The sequence below is a fragment of the Ursus americanus genome, chromosome 2, assembly GCF_024610735.1.
Source record: "Ursus americanus isolate L20-20 chromosome 2, mUrsAme1.1.p, whole genome shotgun sequence".
Classification (NCBI taxonomy): domain Eukaryota; kingdom Metazoa; phylum Chordata; class Mammalia; order Carnivora; family Ursidae; genus Ursus; species Ursus americanus.
The window spans coordinates 65894761-65908190 of NC_142128.1; the positions used below are offsets into that span (position 1 = coordinate 65894761).

The window sequence follows — 13430 nt, forward strand, 5'->3', positions numbered from 1 at the left end:
CTGCTCCTGAAACCCAGTGCAGGAGTATTTCCCAAAGTCGTGTTTATAGCTTTTCTGGAAGTCTATTCTTCCTGAATGGCTGTTGACAAAATTGGGCCAAAGTGATTTGTTAGGCCTTTTGGGGTTGAGGTTTCGATGCAGCTGACTTTGTATATGGACTGCTCTGTAAACCTCCCTGCAGGAACATAAGCCCTACCACCCATTAATTCCAGGGATGTGGTTTGCAGGTTACCCGTGAGGTTCTCAATCATGGCTGTATGTCCACATCTCCTGGGGGGCTTTTTGAAAATGGAGATGTTTGAGATCACCCCAGAGCACTCCAGACCGATTAATCAGAATTTCTGACATGGGACGTCGCATCAGTTTTTTTTTTTTTCAATCCCTCTGTGGATTCTGCATATTGCTATCTTCTTGATGAGAGAACTGAGGCTTCGGCAGTTTAAATAATTTGCTCAAGGTCACAGCTACTGAAGAGTAAAGGCAGAGTTTGAATCTAACAGTCTGATTCCTGGGCCCGTACTCTGAATTTCCATGCTTTACCAAAGCCTCTGAATCTATTCCCAGTTCCTGCCGCCGCCATCTACCCGGTAAGCAGCTTCGGAACCTCAGCATGGTCTCCAGCTTTTTGCTCTCCCTTGTCCCCGCATCCGGTCAGTGGCCAAGTCCCCATGCGTCTTCTTCCGTATTTCATATCCACCTTTGCTTTTCTGTTCCCTCTTCTTCAGTCCACCTGAGCTCCTGCTGTCCCTGTAGCTCCTCGCTACCTCTTGGTCTCCCGGACATGTTTCTTGCCTTCCCCCAGTTCATCTGGGTTGGCCCCCTGTTCCTACAGACGAAGTTTAGACCCTTAGCCTTGTGTTGAGGATCTTCCAAAGCCTGGCCCTGACCAACTTTCCCGCTCCTGTTTCCCACTGGGCACCTTCCGCTAATCCCCATCTCAGTTGCTCTCAGCTGCTAGCTGTGCCCCAACTCTCCCTTTACTTTCTCTTTGCTCCCTCCCTGCCCTAAACCCAAAACGTCTTTTCTTTGTGAGTCTCCAAATCCTACCTACCCTTCAAGGCCTCTTCTAAATAACATTTTTCATGAAGGTTCTTCAATTTTCTTAGCTAATAGTGATTGCCTCCCTCTGAACTCCTACCGCATTTCATGCGTACCTGGAATTTCTGGCAATTTTCATTTTCTTTTATTACAGTTGTTGATGTTCTTCTGACTGTTTTCTAAAATCCGCGAGACGAAGGAGAACGGGGTCTTGTTTCTCACCACATCTGCTACAGCAGTTCCCACAGTCTCTGTGCGCTACCTCTCGGGAGTTTGAACGGGCGTGTGAATGATGGTGTATGGCTGTGTCACACTTACACGGAGGACACAGGGCCCACTTTAGCAAGCACAGGAAGCCTTGTTTCTTACAGGTCTTTCTAAAGATGAACAAAGGTAACTCTGGTGAATTCCCACTGTGGGGAGGACTTGCAGTGGCGATCCTGGGACGGCTTTTGACTAACTTACGACGCTGGGGCTACAGCGCCGGCATCGTAGTGTGCAGGGTAAAGGGTGGGCCGGGCAGGGAGGTTGGCAGACCGTGAAATATTTGATTGTTTATTGTGCGCTGGGGATACCATGTCTGGTGCCTGGGATGTAGTGGTTAGTTCAACAGACGTTGGGGGGAGGGCTGGGAACAAGTAGATCAGACGCCTGGCTCTGTCAACTACGTGGTGGATTTGTGAAGCCACTTCCCTAGTTAGCTGTGTATCACACAGGACTTACATCTCTGCTTCTGAACCTTGTTCTCAGTTCTTTCTGGGGATCCGTGAGGCAATGATAAGTAGATTTAGAAGAGAGCTACCACATAGCCCAAGGAGCCAGGTTTCTGGTACTGGGTTTTATTTTAAAATAAAGGTAATGGGGGGCATCTTGGTGGCTCAGTCAGTTAAGTGTCTGACTTCAGTTCAGGTCGTGATCTCGGGGTCCTTGGATCCGGTCCCATGGCAGGCTCCCTGCTCGGCGGGGAGTCTACTTGTTCCTCTCCCGCTGCCCCTCCCCCTGCTCGTGTGCACAAACGCGCACGCTGTCTTTCTCTCTCAAATAAATAAAATCTTAAAAAAATAATAAAAATAGAGGTGATGCATGCATGCAGCCTGTATTACATACATACTTCCGAAAATACTTTCTTTTAAAAGATAATACCTACATACATAGTACTTCACTCAGAGATATAAAGATGCTGTCCTCCAGCCACCTAGTTGTCCTCCATGTTCTTCTGCCCCTTGCTTTTTCACTGAACTCCTATCTTAGAGATCTTTCCATAAATGTACACATGAATTTGTTTTCTTCTAACAGATGTATCTGATTTTATTTATATCCCTACTGATGGACATTTAGACTCATTCTTTTTTCTTTTTTGCTATTACAAACTCTACTGCATTATCATTTACACATATATCTTTGGAACTTGTAAAGGTATATTTCTAGAAAAATAATTCCTAGAAGCAGAATAGTGGGCAAAGGGTATTTAGTTATTTTTGCTGGTTGGTTGGTTAGTTTAAAATTTTGGTAGGTTCAAAAATTTTTTTGATAGATATTATGAGATTTCCTTCAAAGAGGTGGCACCAATTTAAATTCCCACAGTGACATGAGAGTGCCTTTTTAGGTGTAGAGTTTTTGCAGGTAATTTGTCTTAGGTTCTGTTCTCTGACTTTCAGAACAGCTTTCTAATTCTGGGAAGTAGTAGCAGGTTGGCAACAATATTCCAGTTTTACTTTTTATCTAGTAATTGATTAACATCGAATCCCCAACTCTTGTATTTTTCCAGGAGCTGCACAGTATGAAATGTTACAGAGAGCCAAGGCAGTCCAAGAGCTTTGGGTTCAGATGCTAACCGTCGTCCTTCCTAACTGTACTGTCCCCTTCCCAGTGCCCCCTCTGTCCTCTCTTTGAGGCTGTTTCCTGACCTATAAAATATGACCAGTAATACCCACCTGACAAAGATATCGTGAGGATTAAATTCGATTACGTATATAAAATACTTATTACGGTGCCTTTCAAATAGTCTGCATTCTATAAGTGTTCCTCCCGTCCTATAAGTGGGACAAAAAAGCTGACAAAATCAATAGGCTCATTCTAGACGCAGTTGTTCCTTCTCGGGATTCTTCGATGCCCTAAGTAGTAGAGGACTGCGTGGGCCCTGGTCACGCGGAGGGTCAGAGTTCGTCAGCCAACCGTGTGTCTTACAGCCGTCGTCATGGCGGCTCCCTGGCTCTGATGGGGAGAGGCCTTTACGCTGAGTGTCTGCCCCTTCCCCTCACAGCCAACTGGCTTCTTTCTCTGCCTCCACAGATGTCATCGTCCCTGAGAATGGAGAGGCAGTGGGCACCAGAGAGGTCAAGTGCTGCATCCGGCAGATCCAGGAACTCATCGTCTCCCGGCTCAATCAGGCAGTGGCCAACAAGCTCATCAGCTCGGTGGATTACCTGCGCGAGAGCTTCGTGGGGACCCTGGAGCGCTGTCTGCAGAGCCTGGAGAAGTCCCAGGACGTCTCCGTTCACATCACCAGTAATTATCTCAAACAGGTACTCAAAGACCTGTTAGATACCACGTCACAGACACCACAGGAGACAGAGCCCACACGCGAGCCCAACCCCGAGCTAGCCAAGAATTTCCCTTTCACCGTTTTGCCCATCCAGTTTGAGTTTTGTTTTGTTTTCCCGTCACATGACCCCTGCCTCTCCGAGGTGCTTGTGAACCACAAAGTCGCAGTTAAGGCAACATGCAAGACGGTGAAGACGGAAGTAAAGGGGCCCAGAGAGACAAAATCGATGATCAACCCCTGTAGACTCTGCCTGTTTACGGAAGGATATATTTGGGAACCTTGAAACGGGACTCTCTGCTTTAAGTAAATACTGTTTATCACATTTTTTAATCGGCCACTCTGCTCAGGGCATATTGATTTTCTTTTGTGTGTTCTCTTTCAGATCTTAAATGCCGCCTATCACGTTGAAGTTACGTTTCACTCAGGGTCCTCGGTGACAAGGATGCTGTGGGAGCAAATCAAACAGGTGGAGCTGGTGTAGAGAAACATTTTCCGCCCCTTGTCGGCCCTGATCAACCTTAGTCACTCTAGTAGCGACTGATGTCTAGGATATTCTGTTGGCATAGGGTGGCCGTTTGTCCTGGTTTGTCTGCCCAGAAGAGTTCTGGTTTATGCCTGTTTTGGAATAATTAGGACTAGTGCCCCTTTAATGCTTAAAGTAGTGCATTGAAATGAAATTTTATGCAGCCATCAAAGTCTCCTTCACCAGCTTCTTCTTGTTCCTTTTTCCCGGCCTAAATGTTTTCTCAGAACCGGGCTTTGTTGCCAGAGGCCATTTATGTGGTTTCTTTTCCGGAATGCGACGTGGCTCTCTCCGTACAGAGTTCAGAAAGGCAGTGCTCAGGCACCCCTGGCGCTAAGTGTCCCTGCTGAGGGTTGCGAGCACGTAGACTCGCCTGGTGTTCTTTGATGCTTTCCGTTGGGCTGAGCTCTGATTCTGAGGTCGATGGAACTGGAGAGGAGTCTTGGCTTTCACGGGGCTCCTTTCTTCATACGAGGGGCTAGCCCGACGGGAGGGATGTCGGTTCTTTCTGGGGGCTCCCGTCTCCCACCCTTGCATGCGCTCACCGCCCTCACCCCGCAGATCATCCAGCGCATCACGTGGGTGAGCCCGCCGGCCGTCACGCTGGAGTGGAAGCGGAAGGTGGCCCAGGAAGCCATCGAGAGCCTCAGTGCCTCCAAGTTGGCCAAGAGCATCTGCAGCCAGTTCCGGACCCGGCTCAACAGTTCCCACGAAGCTTTCGCAGCGTCCCTGCGGCAGGTGGGCGTGCGGGAAGCGAGAGAGGAACCTATCCGTCGGGGAATATTTTGCCCACTGCTCTTCATACAATTTTTATGAAATCGTCAGTATATTTTCTTCCTAGTTGTTAAATGATAATATTATGTTATGGGAAGTTTCATCAACACATCTTTCATGTGGAGATTTTTCTAACTCCAGGGAACATGGAGGGAACTCAGTTAATTTCTCCCCATTTCACTGAGTAAGGAGTGAAAATCAAGGGGGGTAGGAATTCTACTCATTTAAGTTATTTAGTATTTTAGGAATGAGTGAAAGAAAGGATGACTTTGCAACTTTCATACTGGTTCACGGTTATGTGACATCTGCTTGTCCCCTTGGGGTGGATGTGTGCACGTGTGTGTAGAGTGTGGGGTGCGGAGATGCGGGTACGCATCCAGGAGGAACAGTTATTACTGACCGAGAGCTCACGTGTACCAGTCACTTGCGGGCGTCTTGTGTAACTCTCACAGTGACCCTTAGGCGGTAGCCGTTACTTCCCCATATAATAGGTGAGACAGCCAAGCTGGGGACTTGATAAGTCACATATCTTTTTTCTGTTTCCCTCCCAGCTAGAAGCTGGCCACTCAGGCCGGTTGGAGAAAACAGAAGATCTGTGGTTGAAGGTTCGGAAAGATCACGCCCCACGCCTGGCTCGCCTTTCTCTGGAAAGCCGTTCTTTACAGGACGTCTTGCTGCATCGTGAGTCCTGTTTTTCCCAAGTAAATGGGGGGAAGTTCTGGATACCTGACATTCTCGTGTTCTACCTCGGAGAATCCCAGTGTCTAAAGCTGCTTCCTTGCGAAGCTGCCTCAGCACCCCTGATGTGTTTTTGAATTCCTGAAGTCTGTGTGGTCCTGCTACTTGTACAGTTCAGACAACACGACTGAAGTTTATTTAAATCAGACCAGTTAGGTTACTTTCTACTCGTTTCTAGTAACGTCAGAATTTCAACCCCCAGCATAATTATGACTTCCTACTCTTAGGTCCACATCTAAGAATCTTTTTTTTTTTAAAGATTTTATTTATTTGAGAGAGAGAGAGAGTGAGTGAGCACAAGCAGAGGATAGGGGCGGAGGGAGAAGCAGACTCCTGGCTGAGCAGGGAGCCCGATGTGGGGCCTGATCCCAGGACCCCAAGATCATGACCTGAGCTGAAGGCAGATGCTTAATTGACTAAGCCACCCAGGTGCCCTAAGAATCTTTTTTTTTAATGAGATATTTTATATATTTTTTTCATATGCAATCTTTAAGATTTATTTTTAAGTAATCTGTACACCCAATGTGGGTCTCGAACCCACAACCCCGAGATCAGGGGTCACGTGCTCCACCGACCAAGCCAGCCAGGTGCCCCGCACGTCTGAGAATCTCAGGGAGGTTGCCCAGCAAGTTCTCGTTCCTCCTGCCTTATCTCTGTCTCCATACTTTATAGGTAAACCTAAACTGGGGCAGGAGCTCGGCCGGGGCCAGTATGGTGTGGTGTACCTGTGTGACAACTGGGGGGGACACTTCCCTTGCGCCCTCAAGTCGGTCGTCCCTCCGGACGAGAAGCACTGGAATGACCTGGCTTTGGAGTTTCACTACATGAGGTAGGTTCTCCTGTCATTCGTCTCTATGGCAGAAGATCCAGAGAAGAAGCCAGAAGCCTGGTAGGAATTTCGTACCAAGAGCTGCAGCATGCCTTGTCTCTCCATTCCTGTGTCCCACGATGCTGTCACCGGTGTTTCTGTGTTGGGCCCAGAAATGGGCTCTCTTGCAGGCCTTCACGGTGTCTGCTGCCCCCTCCCCACCATCCTGATTTCTCAGACTCTGCCTTCCGTTTGACTTCTTAGTCCTTTAGGCCTGTCAGTTTTTAGATTCCGTGATCCTTTGTCCTTGTTGGAGAGGCCATTCTCTTGGCGCTCTATCTGCGCCGAGGGCCGTTACCTCGGCCCTGGACGAGGTGTGGTCTCGGGGCTCCTGCCCCCGCGGGGGCACGCGGTGCAGGCTCAGAGCCGGAGCACCGCAGCCCCGGCCTCTCCCGTTCCCGCCAGGTCTCTGCCGCAGCACGAGCGCTTGGTGGATCTGCACGGCTCGGTCATCGACTACAGCTACGGCGGCGGCTCCAGCATCGCCGTTCTGCTCATCATGGAGCGGCTGCACCGGGACCTCTACACGGGGCTGAAGGTGAGGCCACGCGGCCAGAGCGGCCCGCAGCCGGCCCCGCGCAGTCCTCTCTGCCCTGTCTTCCTTCCGTGTTTATCCACACCTCCTAGCTTTCCCAAGACGTTTTTGGAGAATAACCAAGCGTTATTACCCTCATTTCCAAAAAACCTTAAGAATTTCTCAGAATCCATTTTTTTGGCCCAGGGTGTATCCAGAATACCACCAGTGCACCACTGTTACCTCTTGTAAAAATCTAGGCGACTCAGAAGAGCAGAGAAGCACCCTGTAATTTTGCTCTCGATGGATAAAGCCAGTGCTTGTTGTTTAGTCAACAAATACTTATTAGTGACTACTTTGTACAGGACCCTGTGTTAAGCACCATAAGGGGATAGCAAAAAGTATAATTGCCAGGGGCACCAGGCTGGCTCGGTCGGTAGAGCATGTGACTCTTGATCTCGGGGTCATGAGTTCAAGCCCCATGTTGGGCATAGAGCCTACTTTAAAAAAAAAAAAAAAGGTGTAATTGCCAGAAGCTCACCGACTTGCAGTTGGTGAATATTTCATGAAGATGTGGCGTTTGAGTGTGATAAATCCACCTTGATGGGTCAGATTTGGGCAGGTAGAAGGAAGAATCCACACCACTGGGAAGGAGTAGCATAAAGCCCAGAGCATTTGAAGGACGCGAGTCATGTTGGAACAGCTGTCTGGGAGTAGAGGGGCATGATGTGCAAAGAAATGTTGAGAAGAAATTACAGAACACAAAAATGAAGAATTTCCATAGAATTTAGACCATGAAATGCTGTTGAAAGATTTTGAGTGAAGGTGAAGTGCCCTCAGTCGGATGTCGAGTTTCCCTCACCCAGAGCAACCACAGGGATGTGGAGACATTCCCTTGTCTGGTCCCTACACGGGCTGAGTGGGGCTGGAGCAGCTAACCCTGGAGGACCTGGGTAGGTCCCTTGTCACAGATGTCTCTTGTACCAGTTAATATGGAAGCTTCCGAATAAAAGATGGGAATCCTTAGAACTATGATTGTAGGAGTCATGAAAAATCAATAGGATGGAGGAAATGACTCTCCCAGTGGCTGTCTCTCTTCATTTCCGAGGAGTTAGGCTCAGCACTATCTGATGCTTTCCCACAGGTAGGCTGAGCTTCTGGATGAGTGATGTGATGTTCTCTGGAATTCAGGAGGTGCTAAGTTGGAGGCATGGTAAAAGTAAGAGGGCTGACTTTGATATTTGAATCCATAAAGCCAAACCTGGGCTGACCAGGCCATAAAGCAGTAGAAGGCGTTCTGCCCGAGAGACCTAGAAATACTTTTTTTTTTTTTGAGTATTTTTATTTTTTAATTTTTAGTTTTTTAAAAAATAATCTCTATGCCCAACATGGGGCTTGAACGCACAACCCTGAGATCAAGAGTCACATGCTCCACCGACCGAGCCAGTCAGACAGCCTGAGACCTAGAACTACTTGGAGCCTCAAGGGCAGGTCCAGAGTCTGTCCAGGGCTTGGAAATGAGCTCCTGCCTCCAGTTGCTGGCCTGCGCCTCCTCTAGCCCCATGTGGGGTCATCCGGCCGCCCGTGTGCGGCCTCCAAGGGATGTTATCTGGCCTCACAGCTTGTCCTTCCTCGCGTTCCCTCGGCTTCCTTCTCCTGACTGCTTTCCTCTTCCCTTCTTCCCGCCTGCTCCTCTGCCCTTGTCCTCTGTGTGCCCTGCAGAAGGAGCTCGGAGTGGGTTTAAGCATGTTGGACTGAGGGGTTGTCTTGTTAGTGACGAGTGAGCCCTTTTGTCTCCCCAAGGCTGGGCTGACGCTGAGGACCCGTCTGCAGATCGCACTAGATGTGGTGGAAGGGATCCGCTTCCTGCACAGCCAGGGACTCGTGCACCGTGATATCAAGCTAAAAAATGTCCTGGTAAGTAGAGCTGTTTCCCCGAGATAACACGCTGCCTCTGTGGGTTCAGTGGCCTTCCGAGGGGCCGCCTATGTGTGAGCGGGATCACGGAAGCGCCTGCCGGGAACACAGTGGCGTTGACAGCGGAGTGGGTTGAGCCATCTTGGACGTAAGGCTTGGGGAGTGTCAGGCCGCCTCATAGACCAAGCTTCTGTCGCTTCAGGTTTTTCCTCCCAACACTGTTGGAAACATGTGAACTTCCAGAACAGAGTGGTCCAATGGCGATCCAGATATCGTTCATCCGGATTCGTGTTCTCTTTCTCCAGCCTTCCTCTCTCTCTCTGTGTTCCTCAGTCTCTCTCTCTCTTCTCTCTCACACACACACACTTTTACTCAACTACAGGAAAATAAGTTACAGGTAGCACATTACTCCTAAATACTCGAGCTTGTATGTCCTAAAAAGGACATTTTTCTGTGTAATTCAAATGCCATTATCACACCAAAGAAATTTAATGTCAGTACAATACTGTTAGTTAATATACAGTTTATATTCACATTTCCCAGTTACCCAGACACAGTCTGTTTGTTCGCTTGTTTGATCCAGGGTCACTCCAGGATCAGACGGTGCACTCTGTTGTCATGTTTTCCTGTCCTCCTTTAATCTAGAATAGTTCTTCTGCCCTTTTTTGCTTTTGTGATGTTGATGTTTTTGAGGATTCCATGTCTGGTTGTTGTTTAGGGTTTGGTCAGAGGGGCTGGATGTGGGCTGAGATGGGTAGATGCACCGTCAAAGGGAAGGTGGTCCTGAACCCACCAGTCCTGGGATCTCAGTTCTTGAAAGTGTGTTGGATAGCATCGAGGTGTCTCTGGCAATGCTTACGTGCTACATAAAAAGATGACAGCAGGGTGGGGGAAGGGAAAGATTGCCCTAAAATCATGGGCTGAAACCTGAGAGGCTTCTCAATTGTCAAATGAAGCACAGATTTAGTCTTTTGGACCTTTAGGAAAGGAAACTGTGGGGAAATCAGGCAACTCTCCTCAGCCGACCAGAGGACCCCTCAGCCTTCTTCCTTAGCGACTTTCTGCCCTGGGGTCTGGAGGTCAGAGGGGAATCCTCAGGAACTGAACTACTTTCCTCCGTGTCTTTCACTTATTCATTCTTCCCAGACTTACTAAGTGTCTGCCATGTGCCAGGCCCTACGCTAAGCGTGAGGCATACAGAGTTGAAAAAGACAGCCGCGGCCATTAGGTTGCTTGCAGCCTGGGGAGAAGACAGGAGTGGGAATGAATCTGGAGACAGGGAGGCTTGCGTAAGTGCTCCATGGAGGGAGACGCCTGCTCTGAGCTCGAGTGTGCAAGTGGGTGCTGCGTGCAGGCTACGACGCAGGCTGACTCTCGCCCTGCTCTGTTGGCAGCTGGACAAGCAGGACCGTGCCAAGATCACGGACTTAGGATTCTGCAAGCCAGAGGCCATGATGTCAGGCAGCATCGTGGGGACGCCCATCCATATGGCCCCTGAACTCTTCACAGGTAAGCTGTGGGGCAGGGAGGGGGCTTCAGCAGGGCTCCATGCTTTAGCCCCGAGGGCTCCGCCTTGGGCTAAGTAGTATCCGCAGGGACTCCTGGCAGGCCTGGTGCAGGCGAGGGAGAAGCAGAGGAGGGAGCCCTGAGGCAGGGAGCGGGGAAAGGGGAGAGGCAGAGCGGGCAGCAGGAACATCAGGAACAGCGCACGCGGGAGCCACCAGGTCTTCCTGTGGAGGTTTCTCCGGGCTGCTCGCGCCATAATTGCCACAGTCAGCCGACCGGCTGCTCATGAAGTGCTGACTGAGTAACTTCGATGCGTCAGGAGTCGGCCCTGATCAGTAAGGGGCTTGCGGATGACAGAGACGCGCTGGGAGACGTTCAAGAACCAGGAAGCAGTGAACGACAGCACGTGACGGGTGCTGACACGGCTGCCAGCTAACATGATGTTGCTGTTCAGCCGAGTGACAAAGGAGGGTTGCAATGTTTGAGTTTTGCGGTAGAAGTGAGATGGCAGGTAGCGCTTGAGTCAGGTCTGGAAAAATTGGTCTTTGGGAAGGGAGCTCGTAGGAAGCGTGTTCTTTGAGCTGGGCGGCAGGAGTATGCTTTTTCTTTTTTTTTTTTTTTTTAAAGATTTTATTTATTTATTTGACAGAGATAGAGACAGCCAGCGAGAGAGGGAACACAAGCAGGGGGAGTGGGAGAGGAAGAAGCAGGCTCATAGCGGAAGAGCCTGATGTGGGGCTCGATCCCATAACACCGGGATCACGCCCTGAGCCGAAGGCAGACGCTTAACCGCTGTGCCACCCAGGCGCCCCATGGAGTATGCTTTTTCATACGTTTTGTTCCATTTAATGCTCACGGCCCTTCTGTGGTGATGGCGATGCGTTTTCATGCCCGTGTCACAGATAAAGTCGAGTCCAGATTGGTGAACGTCAGAAAGCCACCCCAACACACGGAGCTAAAGATGATGGAGCTGGGATTGGAATCTAGGTTTTTCTGGCTCTAGACTCAAACCACGCGTCACGAAGGAGAGAACATTCTGGAGGCTGGGGAAAGGGAACTAGGAAAACTGCAGCATAGAAATAAGCAAGACAGGATGGAAGCCCATGGGGGGAATAACAGCACACAAGGTTGGGGATGAAGTGCTCTGAGCTTGAAGTCCGCGCAGAGGAGTGAGCGGTAAGGAACTTGAGCTCGTGCGCAGGCGCGGATGAAAACACGTTCGCCGAAGGTTAGCTTAGCAGCAGGAGGTGGGGGGGGTGCGAGCGGCCAGAACCGAGGTAGGCAGAGCAGTGGTGCTTGTGTCCAGGGGCAGGCTGCTGGTAGTGTGGGACAAAGCAAGTGCGCCGGGTGCCAGGGCAGCTCAGGGCATGATCGACTGGGCAGTGACGACGAACAGCAAAGAAGGACCAGACTAGGACCCAAGGGCTCGAACCTGAGGGACCTGAGGGATGGGAGATGGTCGTGGTGTTGCTGAGGCAGATGGGAAGGTCACGGCAGGCCCCTTGTCAGCGTGGAGAAGAGTTCGAATGGGCGATCTGCGCGGCCTCCTCTCGTTCGCCTCACGCACAGGTCTGCCCCCAGCCCTTCACGGAGTCGGGCTCGTAAGGATTAGGGGTTAGCTGGACCCACAGTAACGCCAAGCACACACTCATCGTTTATCTTTCTCTAGATTTCCTTCCTACAGAAGTTCTATTCCCACTGCTTTCATTTTATTTTGGCTGTTTCATGTTTCATTTCCCTGGATTGTTTCTCTGCAGTCCTACTGCTGACAGAAGAATCTTTCTAAAATACGTTCTTCGTGACACCTGCTACCCGAAAACAATAGAGGACTTCCTGCTGTCCATTGAATCCAGACTTCTCTGTCTGATTTTTTTTTTTTATTAAAGATTTTTATTTATTTGACAGAGATAGAGACAGCCAGCAAGAGAGGGAACACAAGCAGGGGGAGTGGGAGAGGAAGAAGCAGGCTCACAGAGGAGGAGCCTGACGTGGGGCTTGAACCCGGAACGCCGGGATCACGCCCTGAGCTGAAGGCAGACGCTTTAACCGCTGTGCCACCCAGGCGCCCCTCTCTGTCTGATTTTTAAAGACTTTTACATTCTGGTTCCCATCTACCCACCCGTTTCCCAGCCTTGCTTCCCTAATCCGACCTATCAGGATGAATCTTCTTGGCTGTTGCATCAGAATCAAAGGCCTGTCCTCCTTCTTTGTCAGGCTCTGGCCCCAGTTCTGCCCGCCCAGTGCTGTGGTTTTGGGTGTATTAAGATGGGCGTCGTAAACAGTCCTGCCTACCAGGGTTGTTAGGGGAGGCAATGGATGTTATAAGCTTTAGAAATAAAGGCGTGGAGACCTCTGCAGACCCTGTGAGCAGGGATGCAGCCACTCTCTGTCCCTGGCTCACTGCCATCGCCTCTTCTCGCTGCAGGGAAGTATGATAATTCCGTCGACGTCTACGCCTTTGGTATTCTCTTCTGGTATATCTGCTCGGGCTCTGTCAAGCTCCCGGAAGCATTTGAGAGGTGCGCCAGCAAAGACCATCTCTGGAACAATGTGCGGAGAGGTAAGAGCCACAAGCCCTACTTTGTCCTGCCCCCCCCCGCCCCCCCCCCCCCATCGAAAGCAGACCGAGAGCAGTGGGACCACATACCATCATGGAATCCAGGAAAGACACTGAAATCAGACCTTTGCTTTCAGGCAGTATTGTACCGAACTGATTCAAGAAGGCTTTTTTTTTTTTTTTTTTTTTTTTTTTTTAAAGATTTTATTTATTTATGTGAAAGAGAGACAGCCAGTGAGAGAGGGAACAGAGCAGACGAGTGAGAGAGGAAGAAGCAGGCTCCTAGCAGAGGAGCCCGATGTGGGACTCGATCCCGGTACGCCGGGATCACGCCCTGAGCCGAAGGCAGACGCTTTAACGACTGCGCTACCCAGGCGCCCCCAAGAAGGCTTTTTTCTTAAACATTTCCAATTCTTCAACTTCCTATGCCAGTACGTTCCAGTTTTTTTG

At 50.0% G+C, this 13430-nt stretch overlaps 1 protein-coding gene across 1 annotated transcript in view; it reads left to right on the forward strand.

Moving 5' to 3' along the window:
• Nucleotides 1-13430, forward strand: part of DSTYK (dual serine/threonine and tyrosine protein kinase) — a 47449-nt gene that overhangs the window by 29452 nt on the left and 4567 nt on the right. Inside the window, exons 4-12 of the mRNA XM_045787538.2 lie at nt 3331-3563; nt 3966-4049; nt 4668-4844; nt 5432-5561; nt 6291-6447; nt 6892-7024; nt 8804-8917; nt 10312-10426; nt 12849-12983. Coding sequence (XP_045643494.1) covers nt 3331-3563; nt 3966-4049; nt 4668-4844; nt 5432-5561; nt 6291-6447; nt 6892-7024; nt 8804-8917; nt 10312-10426; nt 12849-12983 — 1278 coding nt within the window. The remainder of the gene's footprint in view (nt 1-3330; nt 3564-3965; nt 4050-4667; nt 4845-5431; nt 5562-6290; nt 6448-6891; nt 7025-8803; nt 8918-10311; nt 10427-12848; nt 12984-13430) is intronic.